This window comes from Sycon ciliatum, chromosome 12 (assembly GCF_964019385.1).
Source record: "Sycon ciliatum chromosome 12, ocSycCili1.1, whole genome shotgun sequence".
Classification (NCBI taxonomy): Eukaryota; Metazoa; Porifera; class Calcarea; order Leucosolenida; family Sycettidae; genus Sycon; species Sycon ciliatum.
In genome coordinates, this window is record NC_088654.1 from 3,097,081 (window position 1) to 3,109,396 (window position 12,316).

Here is a 12,316-nt window from a genome sequence, read left to right on the forward strand (position 1 = left end):
CTTACGGTAATACCGTTACAACATAACAATTTATGCTAATCGTGTGAAATGACTCTGAAATCTGCAGCCTGCTGACCCATGTGGACCCATCAGCACAGCACAAAGAAACTCCAAAAAAATGTGCATGTTATAATTATTGAATCGACTTACTCCTCCTCTGAACGCAGGCTACATTAAATTTGTTCGTAGGCTTTTGAGAAGTAAGCACATCAACTCCATTAGAGGCAAACGGCTTCCCACCAGCTGGTCTAGTAGTCCAGAAATATAGGTCTCCTTCGGTTTTATGTAACTGGGAAGAAAGGTCCTTCATGCAGGGTTCCTCGTTGACGGTAGGTAAACTGGCGCCTCTATCAGTGCAAAACTTATTGGCACTATCGTACCCCAGTAAATCCCGCGTGTGCATAAAAAGCACTCTGTTGGCATCACAAACATAGTGAGATTCACCTGCAAAGAAACCAAAAAATGGACGTGTACCCATAGGTCAGTCGCCATTGAGAAAAAAACTCAAGACTTATACAAAGGGAAACATATTTGCATACGAAGAGACGAAGGGAGTTGTCTCAAAGAACCACACTAAGAATGACTCTTAAAATATGCAGTTAGTTCCTTCTGGCTTTTAGCTCTTGTTGCCCTTGTTGTCAAATTTGTAGGACTACTGGTTTCAACCCATTATCACTTAAATCAGTAATTCTAAGTGTGGTACTTTGAGACTAAACTTGACCCAACTCACTTGAAGACACTAGAAACTCCTTGGACAAGAAGGACATCCACTCGATCGATAAAGAATCTTTTCGAGCCAGCTCAAACTTTGACGTCACATTTTGATGACTCTTAAGCCTAGTTCACATTCGACGGGGTGCGACGGGACGCGACGAAAGGATCGACGGGAAGCGCAGGACGGTCTGACGGCGTCTAATGTGAACACCAGGAACGGGAACGCAACCGTACTACCCTAAAGAACGGGAAGCGACGGGAAGAGTTGGATCGATCCAACTTTTCATACCGTAGACGGGGACGCAAGCGTACAAAACGGCTGCAATTCGAGTGTGAACAGGAGACGGCGTCGTGCGCCGACTACTCCCGATTCGTACTTGAATATTTTTAGCATTTCGAACACTGCGCTTCCCATGATAACTCACAGAATGGCAAGCACGACTTGAGTTGAATTTTAGCAACATAAAATCTCATGTCCCTTATTGTATTTAGGGATAGTTCAGAAGCGTGACAGACGAACTATTCTATCATTTCCTGGGGCTATTATTTGAATGCCACAACTTTCAGGGCTAATTTTTTGATCTTTATGAAAAACTGGTATTGTGAACTTGATTCTGCTTCTTTCAATGAGAAATAATTGAAAAGAAGTCTCGAAAAACTAGAAATTAGGTCCGAAAGTCACCCCGTCACGGACCGTGCCTTATGACTGCACTTGCTTGGTTTGCAAGCTACCTGACCAGACGCGTCCAGCGAGTAAGAGTAGGACAAGAGCTAGGTGGGGGCCCGCCCTTGCACAAGAGGCGTCCCACAAGGCTCCGTGCCCGGCCCACTGCTATTTTGCATTTACACCCGTGATGCACCACAGTGCTTCCAACATGCATTGAATCAACTTTATGCCGATGATATCACACTCTATATCAGGCACAAGTCCATCCAGATCATCACAACCCAGCTGAGTGCTGACCTTGCCGCTCGGGATTGCTACCTAGATCAGAAGGGACTGGTGTTAAACCCGTCCAAGACTCAGTTTGTCCTGCTCAGGCGACCGGGCAAGGAGCTGCCACCTGGCACCGCAGTAAACTGCCGGGGCACTTCCATAGCCCCATCTGCTTACGCTCGGTACTTAGGAATACTGGTTGACGAACATCTGTCTTTCTCAACCCAAGTGGATGCAGTATGTGCAACTGTCAATAGGAAGGTCGGAGCATTTGTCCATGCAAAGCAGAATATCAGCATTTTTGGCAAACTACTTTTCTATTTATCGATCATTCAGTCCACATTTGAGTTTGGCAGCACTGCATATATTCATTGCTTATCACAAACCCTGTATGACAAGCTTCTTACTGCCAGCCGCGTAGCATTAAAGAGAATATTTTCGTTGGATAGAATGACTCCCACCACTCTTCTATACAGTCATACTAACTTGTACGCCCTTGAGAAACGCCTCAACTTCAAAACCTATGTATTTGTTTACCGCTGCCTGAATGGACTTGCTAGTCCTCTTCTGCGAGACCGCTTTACCTTGCGCGCCCATGGTGCTCGCACTGCAGCCACCACCCGTGGCCAAGTCTCTGCTGCTCTTGTTCTGCCCCCCGCTAAAACCCGATATGGCTTTAGTGCAATTTCTTATTTGGGCGCTGCCAGGTGGAATACACTTCCACCGGCTTGCCGCATGTCTAGTTCACCAGCTGAATTTCGCTCATCCATCAAATTATACCTAGGGTTCCCTGTAAAAAGGCGCTGACGCCTGTTGGGAATTCCCTAGTAAAAGAAGAATAAATAATAGTGACTCGCGCCGTTCGACGTTGAACGTCGCAAGGACTGCTGCATGTCGTGTCGTACGTATCGTACAGGATTTTACAGCTCACCCCAGCCCTTCCGACAAGCCCTTACGTCCCGTACCGTCGGCGTTGCGTCGAATGTGAACTAGGCTTTAATAATATGGAACTGTGTATATTACCTTCTTATCTGGCTTTTAGCCCTTGTTGCCAAATTTATAGGAAGTAAATGTCTATAACGATCAATAATCCCCGGACATGGCCAACTTACCAATTACCGAGTTGGCTCCTTTTATACCTGAGGGGACCTTGTTTGCCCACTATGACAGTTTGGTCCAGAAACTCTTGTAATGTTGCTTGGATACTGGGATACGAAGCGTCACTTGCTCAACAACAGCCCACCATGACGACAAAGAAGAACGTTTCCACAACAACAAATCAGCAAAGGCTGCAACAGTAGTACAAGAAGGCCCAGATTGTGCCAGAACGATCTCTTGTCCTGGGCAGATAGTGCATGCGAGTTTCACATGCGTCCCACGCTTCCATCCAAAAATTCAAAATTCTTCTCAGGTTGCCATGAGCCCATGTACGTCTGGTGCATGCGCGGATATAACATACTTGTATATATCGTGCATCTTTTAGGTACCTACTTGTAGGGCTGTGGCTGTCCCCCGAAGAGAACTTTTTTTATTTTTCGATTCTTGGTTTTCCAACTGCAATGCATATCTGATATCCTCAAGCGCCCGACTGCTACATCATGATTTTCCATTAGTGCGACGAGGCATCGATGCACATGTGAAACTCGAGTGCACTGGCTGCCTTGTACAAGAGAAATTTTGGGCCATCTTGCGCTACTGTTGCAGCCCTTGCTGTATATTTGTTTGCAGTTGAGCAGTTCTTCTTTCTCGTCATGTTGGGCTGTTGTTCAGCAAACGACGGCTTCATTTGAGTTTCTGTGAGGGCAGAGATCATTCCCATCATGTCTTAGTGCTGGTAGTGTAGCGAAAAGGTATATGGAGGCGCTCCGTGTTTGCTATCCTGCCCCGAAGTTGGATTCGGCTAGTGCATGGACGCGCTCAACTGTAACTGTGTTTACGGTTCGAGATGGGGCTGGTACATAAAGGCAAGAGTACATAAACCAGAGTGTTCAACTGTGCATATCAGATCTGAAACAGCGCAGTTCGTGCACTACGTTACCCTGATGAGGTCAGCCAAGCCGCCGCGACTTGCGTACAGCTCAAATTTTCATGTTTCATAGCCCGGAAATGAAAAGTTTGCTTGATTTTAGACGTCCTGTTGCAGGAGTTCGGTGTTTTGTGTGACTGTGTGCGCTGCGTACATCCACCGACAAGTAAAATCACCAGGCTATCCGTATCAAAAAACCGAAATCAGGACAAACTCAGTGACCTGCACCACCGCGGCTGGTTACGCAACTTTTCACCGTACCTGTGGCTTACCATGCCGTCAGAAATGACTTAGTGCACGAATTACGCTCCCACAGGAACAATCCCGAGTTGCACACTCTGGTTTATGTACTCTTGATAAAGGTTTAAGTGCAGTATGCACAGGTGCTACAACAAGCGGATGCTATCACTGTGCTGCATGTACAAGCACCAGCGGCTCACTTGGGTGAGGATCAGCAAATACGACAAGTGCAAGAGGCGATTAGAAAATAGGACACCGCTGATGTGGCGTTTCCTTTTTGTCTCAAACAAAGGCATTATTTTTACAGGCACGCACTGCCTTTGAGAGAGATTCGAGATGGGGAGAAGTGGAACAAGAACCGTGCAACAGCTGTGCAGATAGAACGTTTGAGCTGTTCCTCCAGGAACGACAGTGGCGAGGAAGATATGTAACTTGCTTGAATCTTCGGCTGAGTTGCATTCTGACATGTAAATGATCATGCACCCTTTATGGGTAGCTAATTTTTGTATGTTATTTCCATCACATTTGAAACGATGTCAATATGTCGCGACGAAAGCACATTTTGTATCCACAAGTTGCCTGGTACATGTACTACTTCTTGACCTTAGAAAAATTATGTTCACGAGCAACACACTTACGCTGCTTTATTGGCACCTATACAAAGAAAACATGGAAATTGTACACATCCAGATCGTCAAAGTTCCGAGATGGGGATGATGCTGCCAAATGGGCCAAGCGCTGTGCCGCTGTGCAAGTCGTCGGTGACTATTGCGAATATCAGGAGTTGTGCAGCGTGAGACAAATATTGCATAGTCGGTGCGCATTTCACCTTGTCTCGTATGGTGACATAAATGGCTTCAGCACAGCACAAAGAAACTCAAATAATATGTGAATGTTATATTTAATCGACTTACCCCTCCTGTCAACGCAGGCTATATTAAATTTGTGCGTAGGGATCGCAGGAGCAAGCACACCATGTCCATTAAAGGCAAGCGGATTCCCATCAGCTAGTCTAGTAGCCCAGAAATGTACTTGTCCTATGTGTTTGTGTACCTGGGTGGCAAGCTCCGTCATGCAGGTTTCCTCGGCGTCGGTAGGTATACTGGCGCCTCTAATATTGCAAAAGTTCTTGGCAGAATCGTAAACCACTTTATCCTTCGTGTCCATATAAAGCCATCTTTTGGCATCACAAAAATAGTAATAATCACCTGCAACGAAAACAACAAATGGAAGTGTACCCATATAGGTCAGTTGCCATGGAGACAGAAATGAACTCAAGACTTATACAAAGGGAAACATATTTGCATACGAAGAGACGAAGGGAGTTGTAAATCTGATGTGTCCTTTTGTATAATCATCTCTCAAATCTGAACTCGCATGGTGAGCCAATATAGTTATGATGAAGAAAGGAAAAGGACTGTATAAGATCGGGTTACGTTGGTGGACAGTTTGTCATAACTCGTATCATTTTGTCCTTTTTCTTTCTTCATCATTTCTCAAATCGGTTAATTTTAAGGTTGAAAATGAGACGAAGCACAATGTCAATTTACACAGCATTTTGGCAGTAGAATGGTATTGAAACGTACACATGCTAAATTATGGTGTGAGTTGCTCCAAAGAGCGCAATAATTATAACAAACTTGGCAATTTAAATTTGTAGGACTAATGGTTTCAACCCATCATCACCTAAATCAGTAATTATTAGTGTGGTACTTTGAGGTAGGCCTTGGCGGATAATGCTCGAAAAGGTGGCAGACTCTGCTTTTTTTGCACCGAAATTGGCAGAACCATACAAACCTTATGGCGGGCAATTCCTCGAATTCTGCTCCATTTCTTTATCCACATACCAAACATGCATGAAACTTACCAGAAATTAGGGGTGAAAGTTCGCATTGAGATCCCGAGTTCGAGTACTCTGATTTTCTCCGATCGAATATTCGAGTATTCGAGTATTCTTCATCTCCTAAAAATTGCACACCGAGGGCCTTAAAATCACATGATACAACCCTGATTGAACCGAGTGGCAGTCATTTTTCTCTGGTATATTGGTTGCTGGGTCATTTGGGCTCTCTCTACTCGTGAACAAATGTTCACCACCAGTCTGCACGTCAATATCTGCCGAATGCTGCTCTGAAACTCCAGATTTCTGTGGTAAATGCATGTACCACGTATGAACGAGTACTCTGATTTATTCCGAGTACGATTATTTCTGAAAAAACCGAGCGAGTACTCGAGTATTCGGTATAATTGTTTCACCCCTACCAGAAATGGTACCGAATTCTGCCAATTTTTCTGCCGGCATTATCCGCCAAGGCCTACTTTGAGGCTAAACTTGACCCAACTCACTTGAAGACACTAGAAACTCCTTGGACAAGAAAAAATTAATGTCTCAAGATCTCTGCCAGTTTTGTGCCTTGTTATGCGCACTACCTGACTGTATAATATCTCGTTTCCTTAAGTTGGTGGATTGTCAGTCATAACTCGTACGTAAGTCCTTTTCTGTTTATTGTTCTGCTCTGACAGCCATGGTACTGGAGATCAACAGGGGAATGGAGCCTTGCTGCTTGATATAACAATCTCCCTGTTAAATCATTTGGGTGTTGGCGGGTGCGTTGCAATGTGTGTGCAATCAAAGCTTTGCTGGTCATCATTCCACTCGATCTCATCCATTACTGCCAGTGTTCGCAATCTAAAATGGGGCATTTTCAGTCTGCATAGCCTATTTTCAGGTCTTACGTGATTTTTCGCACGTTTCGCCGAAGTACCTGTCTTGGCAGATGCAGCGCCCCTTCACAAGTTGCCCATGATCGCAGATCTCTGTAGGGAGAGTAGAGGAGAAACATTCGGTTAACAACAACAACAACAACAACAACAACAACAACAACAACAACAACAACAACAACAAGTAAATGCAAGAGTAAATAACCTCTCAAGTGTCTGCATTCCGGATAACTGCCAAGCTCCTGGTTGTGACCACAAACGCCGAGTGGCTTTCTGTCAGGCAGTGCTTTTTTACTACTCTACTGGTCACTTAACAGTTAACTTAACACAGACTGCGAACGTAAAACTTGAACACTACACAATGTCAGCAGACTGCACTTTCATAAAATAGAAAACCTCCACATAGAGGGCATCCAAAGTTTACACGTATTCAAGTCAAGATTAAAGAGCGTATCTACTCTTGGTATAAACGCCGCGGCTTATACGACTTTTGGGGGGGGGGAATTCCGCAGGCGTCTATACCAGACAGGCTTACACTCTACTAAACTAGGGCTGGGAGTAAGCATAGTGCTGCATTTTGAAGCCGCTGGTACCATTTCAAGGCGGCTTATGTGCGATTGTACGCTTCCTAAAGTGATGCTTGTATTAAAGTGCGGCTTTTATAAAAGGCTTGCGGTAAATGTCTGTGTGATAGAGTTTCCTGGTGCTAGGGTCTCTAATGTCATGTAGTGACATCACGACGGCACTGGACCTTGTGAACATCAAGAAGCAGATTACGATTGCCGGTATCTATTTTTCAAGGAAGCAGTGAGATGGCACTACCGAGTTGGCTCCTTTTATACCTGAGTGGACCTTGTTTGCCCACTGTGACAATTTGGCCGTTCGGACATAGTTTTCAAGGAAACAGTGAGATTTTGAAGTCGATAATCAAGTTAAATGTCCAACTTACGAATGCATAATATCTGTTTCTTAGTACCAGGGTAGAGTTTGAAAATCTCCAGGATCACTCGGTTTGATCCTTCCTCGTAGTTTTGTGTCACGATCTTCTTGCCGCCGTCAAGGAAATATGCACCGGGGCGAAGTTGAAGGCTTTTCAATACTGACTCAGGCATATCACTCTCGGACAAGAGACGTTGGCCGTGGAAAGCGCAGGCCCTTCTTGCCACGTCGTACTGCACCCACTGTTCGTCATTGAATGTTGAAAGGTAATACTTGTCGTGGTGCCTCACTGTTGTCCACAAAGCGCCTGCATTGCGAGAGAAGAAAATAGAAAGTAGCAATACAGGGATACAGTAAAACCTGTGAAGGCGATCACTGTATTTGAAAGGGCGGTGAGGTGGGGATTGCAAATAAACAGAACCAGCTGAAGCGTCATTTTGAGATGTCACGAACCAATTCTGTGTCCAACACCACTTTCTCTAGAATGTGTTTGTGAGAACTCAATAAAACCTTCATGAAATGCCATGAAATGCCGCTACAACTGGTTTTGTTTATTGCAATCGACTAAAAAGCAATATAAGGATTTCGAGAAATGCCTATCGTCTCATTTAGCTTGTTGGCACAAACTTTGACGTTACATTTTGATGACTCTTAATAATATGGAACTGTGTATATAACCTTCTGGCTTTTAGCTCTTGTTGCCAAACTTATAGGACTAATGGTTTCAACCTATCATCATTTAAATCAGTAAAATGTCTATAACGAGCAAATATCCCCGGACATGGCCAAATTACCGATTACCGAGTTGGCTCATTTTATACCTGAGTGGACCTTGTTTGCCCACTATGACAGTTTGGTCCAGAAACTCTTGTAATGTTGCTTGGATACTGGGATACGAAGCGTCACTTGCTCAACAACAGCCCACCATGACGAGAAAGAAGAACTTTTCCACAACAACAAATCAGCAAGGACTGCAACAAAAGTACTGTAGTATCCCTGCCCGACCAATACGGAAGTAGTACGGAACTTATACGGAGCTTTGCCTGATATATAGTTAGTGTATCTAAACAGTTCTGTCCGCAGATTGAGTATTTCGCTCCTGCTCTTGTAGCAGTTGAGCACTCTTGCGTGGGGTAGTGCCTTTGCTGTTTGCGTTATGCAGAGCTCACTGACTTGTCAGTTTGAGCACTCTGGCAATGTACGTTCGGGCCTGATTGGAAATTTTTATTTCCATTGCTATCAGGTTCGGCCTCATTTCCTCTATGCTGCGCTGACGAGTCCACAATATTTGTCATTGCAAGTTTCCATACAACGGATAGAAAATGATAATGAATATCTGTTAGGTTTTCAAAGTCTTACCTTCAGCACAATTTATTGTGTGCAGCATTGAAGCCAGCACACATAGAGTAAGCAATAAAATAGATCCCATCTTCAACCTGTTAACAGTACATGCAACAAAATGAACTGGAGTTATGACTTAGTAGAATCCAAGTGATAGCAAACAAGATCATAATTAACAATTTGGCGCCATGTGTGCACACTCCACTAACTCACGGATAGGGCCTAAATAAAAACAATTTCTCCGTAATCGAAAGCTTTTGATGGTAACGAGTGAATGAAAGAATATCCTGGTTATAACAACACTGCAAAACTACGGTGAAAAGTCACTGTGGGTTCACTTCCTGTGATCAGTTGCACCTAGGCTACCCTCTGCAGTCGGGGACTCGAGGCACGTTTTTTGGAGCGCATCAATTCTACCCTTCGCATAACAGCGCTGAAGTACGAACGTCACACTTGTACAGACCAGCACCAGAGAGTCTTCAAATATCTGACTACTCCCTGACTAGCTCTGTGCCTGTGGGTTGCCTCTGCAAGGCCAGTGAACTGAGAAAATGTTCGGGGTGCGAAACTAAAATGAATGAAAGAATGTTCGAATATTCGGGAAATTGGCTGACGAAGAGACAAAACAGCTCGAATGGAATAGTGTAGAATGGATCGCACCAGAGCTACCACAGTTCATTATACACTCCTTTCTACATACTAATTTAGAGACAAGCGTGGGCCGCCCAACAAGAAGATTAGCTAATGCCACAATGATCCACGCCTCTCCAATTTCTAAATTTGGAGAGAGCTAAGTGTGAGCAAATACTAGATATATCCTGTGACAAGACTAGTGTTACAGCCTGAACAAACGTGAAGGGGGACGGGGATCATTGGACTCAAACATTTGTGATTTTACCGCCATTTTGTGCCGCAATTTTGGCTGTTACTTTCACAGTCACCAGCACCAGTAAGCAAATGACCAACTACCGCATCCGCGATTAGTGACCATGGGGCACTGCTTTTTCAATGTCTTTCACAGGTCGGAAACTGTACAAGAGAGGGCACTATGCTGGTGCATTTGCGTCATCCAGGGAAACTATCAAAACCTCACTGACACGGCAACAAGAACTGGGATTTTTGTTGCTGAAACCACCAGTGGCAGTGCAGTGGCATGGACAAGAACACTAGCAAAACAACACCAAACCTGCATGTACCTTTGTTACAAGCCCATGTGTATGTGTGGGGGGGAACTCTTCAAAGGAGAGCTTTATTTTTCACAGGCTCTTAGAGACTAGGGCCCTATGAGAGATAAGGCTGTATTCAAGAGAGGGCTCTGATCACGGGAATACGGTATTGTACGTCCATTCCATGTATTTTGTTCACTTTGTCTCCCCCCCGCACCCTGCAACCCGCCCGAGGTACACTAGTAAGTGATAAATTATGATGTAATGATTCATACAATGCCGTGGTGCCACTACAAGTACATGGTACATGATGACTGTCTGCTCATCATGCATATAAAGGTGGCACTCGAACTCTGACTTGAAGGCTGGTGCATTCATTTTGAAAGGGGGCGGTCAAAAAGTGAGGAGGGGCGAGAACCCTGTTAGCCCTTTTACAGCTACTGGAGTGTGACATTCACCCACTGGACAAACACGGTGCTTGCAGAAAACCAGCATGAACAGTTCGTTAGTCACACTCCGTAACGGGTAGTATTTGCTCAGGACAAGTCTTATTTGCCTGGTTGGTTGATGAGAACTGATCAGACTTGTCAGGAGCAACGAGTACATGTCATGGTGTGGTACTGAGGACCTGACAATGCTTGCGTTTGCACGCATTGTCAGGTCCTGTCACGTCACAAGAAAATCTACCACTGATACACAAGTACGTTACGGTACAGAAAGAGATTAGAGAGGACAGCACATTGAGGTACATGTACAAGCTAATCCTCTCCCCGCCCGGACAGCACACCTATTCTCATATACATTCACAAAAACGAATAGAACTTACCGCATAGATAGCAGATCCAGTCAAGTCCTCAAAGTCCAGCGTAGTCAAAACTACGTCTTGCGATACAAGAAAGCAACTGAGCAGCGGACTGAAGGTGAAGCCCGTATTATACCCGAGCTCGTGCGTCGCGTACACATTCTCGTATGCACGCACTTCCCTACACACATTCATGCACTCCCTACACATTCATGCACACCTTGCCTCAATAACTGCATGCACCCTTTTCTCGCTCACCCTGTTTCACCAACTGCATGCACCCTTTTCCCGCTCACCCTGTTTCACCAACTGCATGCACTAGGCCTAGCCCAAATTTGCTCGGGGCGCTTCGATATTTTGCCGGCAAATTTTGCCCGGGCACTTTCCGTATTTTGCTGGGCAATGCCTTTCGTTTCCGATATTTTGCTCCGTTTTGCTCCTGCTCTTGGCCAAATATGGCCTCGAATGAACCGTCTACTTTGGTAAAAGTGGATGGTGAGTCTCTGATGAGGAAAGCAAAACTGAAAATGGTGTCAGTATTACGGATTTTGTAGCATGATTTCAAATTTACCTACCCGTGACAACCTACACGAGCTATCTCAGCACAACTTTGGCCCAGTGAAACCAAAGAAATTAGAATAGAATTGCCAAAACACACCCAGATCCCCTGTAAATTCGATATTTTGCTCGGAATTTGCCAGCAATTTCTTTTCGTGGGAAATTTCGATATTTTGCTGGAAGAATTGCTAATGAAAAACAATCCAGAAAGATACTAATAAAGAGAAATGGAGTGAGAAGAAACAACACCTATGAAAATGATAATCCTAGCACTAAGGTAATAACAGGAAAAACTGCGAAAGCACTTAACGAACTTGTAAGGACTACTAGTATACTGTGACACAAGATATGACACCATGGACAACCAGAGCCAAACAGACCGAACAAGCTGCTACTAAAACAATTTCAAACGAATAATGCTGTCCTTCTGGACACACAGATTAGGCTTATGATTCTAGTTATGAATACGTTGACAAACAGCTTCTAACACACTCAATTGCAACTTATAACCATGACGAGCACGGCACAAAACAGAAAAAGAAGAATCAGAATAAACCTTACAGCAATCAGGACGAGATGCAAGATGCTTATACACTGATGACTTCCTACTACTAGAAAACACACGCTCGCACCCACTCTTACTCACACAATCATTCTCGCTCTCACACTCACCGGAATCACTGGACTCACTGGCCGAATCCTCCTCAACGACGTCCTGCCTCGGAGCAATCAGGTCCCGTCTCCTCCCATCCCTCGTCTCACGTTCCTGTTGTGTTGTTGTTGTTGTGTTTATTTAAATTCGCAAACCGAACGGACTGAACATGTCCAATGACAAGGAAGCGAATGAAGTCCAAATAACCCAGGAATGGGGA

The 12,316-nt window shown here is 44.6% G+C and overlaps 1 protein-coding gene across 1 annotated transcript in view; it reads right to left on the reverse strand.

Annotated features, from left to right (window-relative positions):
- Positions 1-10,999, reverse strand: part of LOC135828725 (uncharacterized) — a 55,051-nt gene extending 44,052 nt beyond the window's left edge. Inside the window, exons 1-6 of the mRNA XM_065341148.1 lie at positions 10,911-10,999; positions 8,937-9,013; positions 7,588-7,884; positions 6,654-6,734; positions 4,832-5,125; positions 151-444 (exon numbers count right to left, since the gene is read on the reverse strand). Of these exons, the coding sequence (XP_065197220.1) occupies positions 151-444; positions 4,832-5,125; positions 6,654-6,734; positions 7,588-7,884; positions 8,937-9,013; positions 10,911-10,915 (1,048 nt within the window). The 5' untranslated portion in view covers positions 10,916-10,999. The remainder of the gene's footprint in view (positions 1-150; positions 445-4,831; positions 5,126-6,653; positions 6,735-7,587; positions 7,885-8,936; positions 9,014-10,910) is intronic.
- Between the last annotated feature and the right edge of the window lie 1,317 nt (positions 11,000-12,316).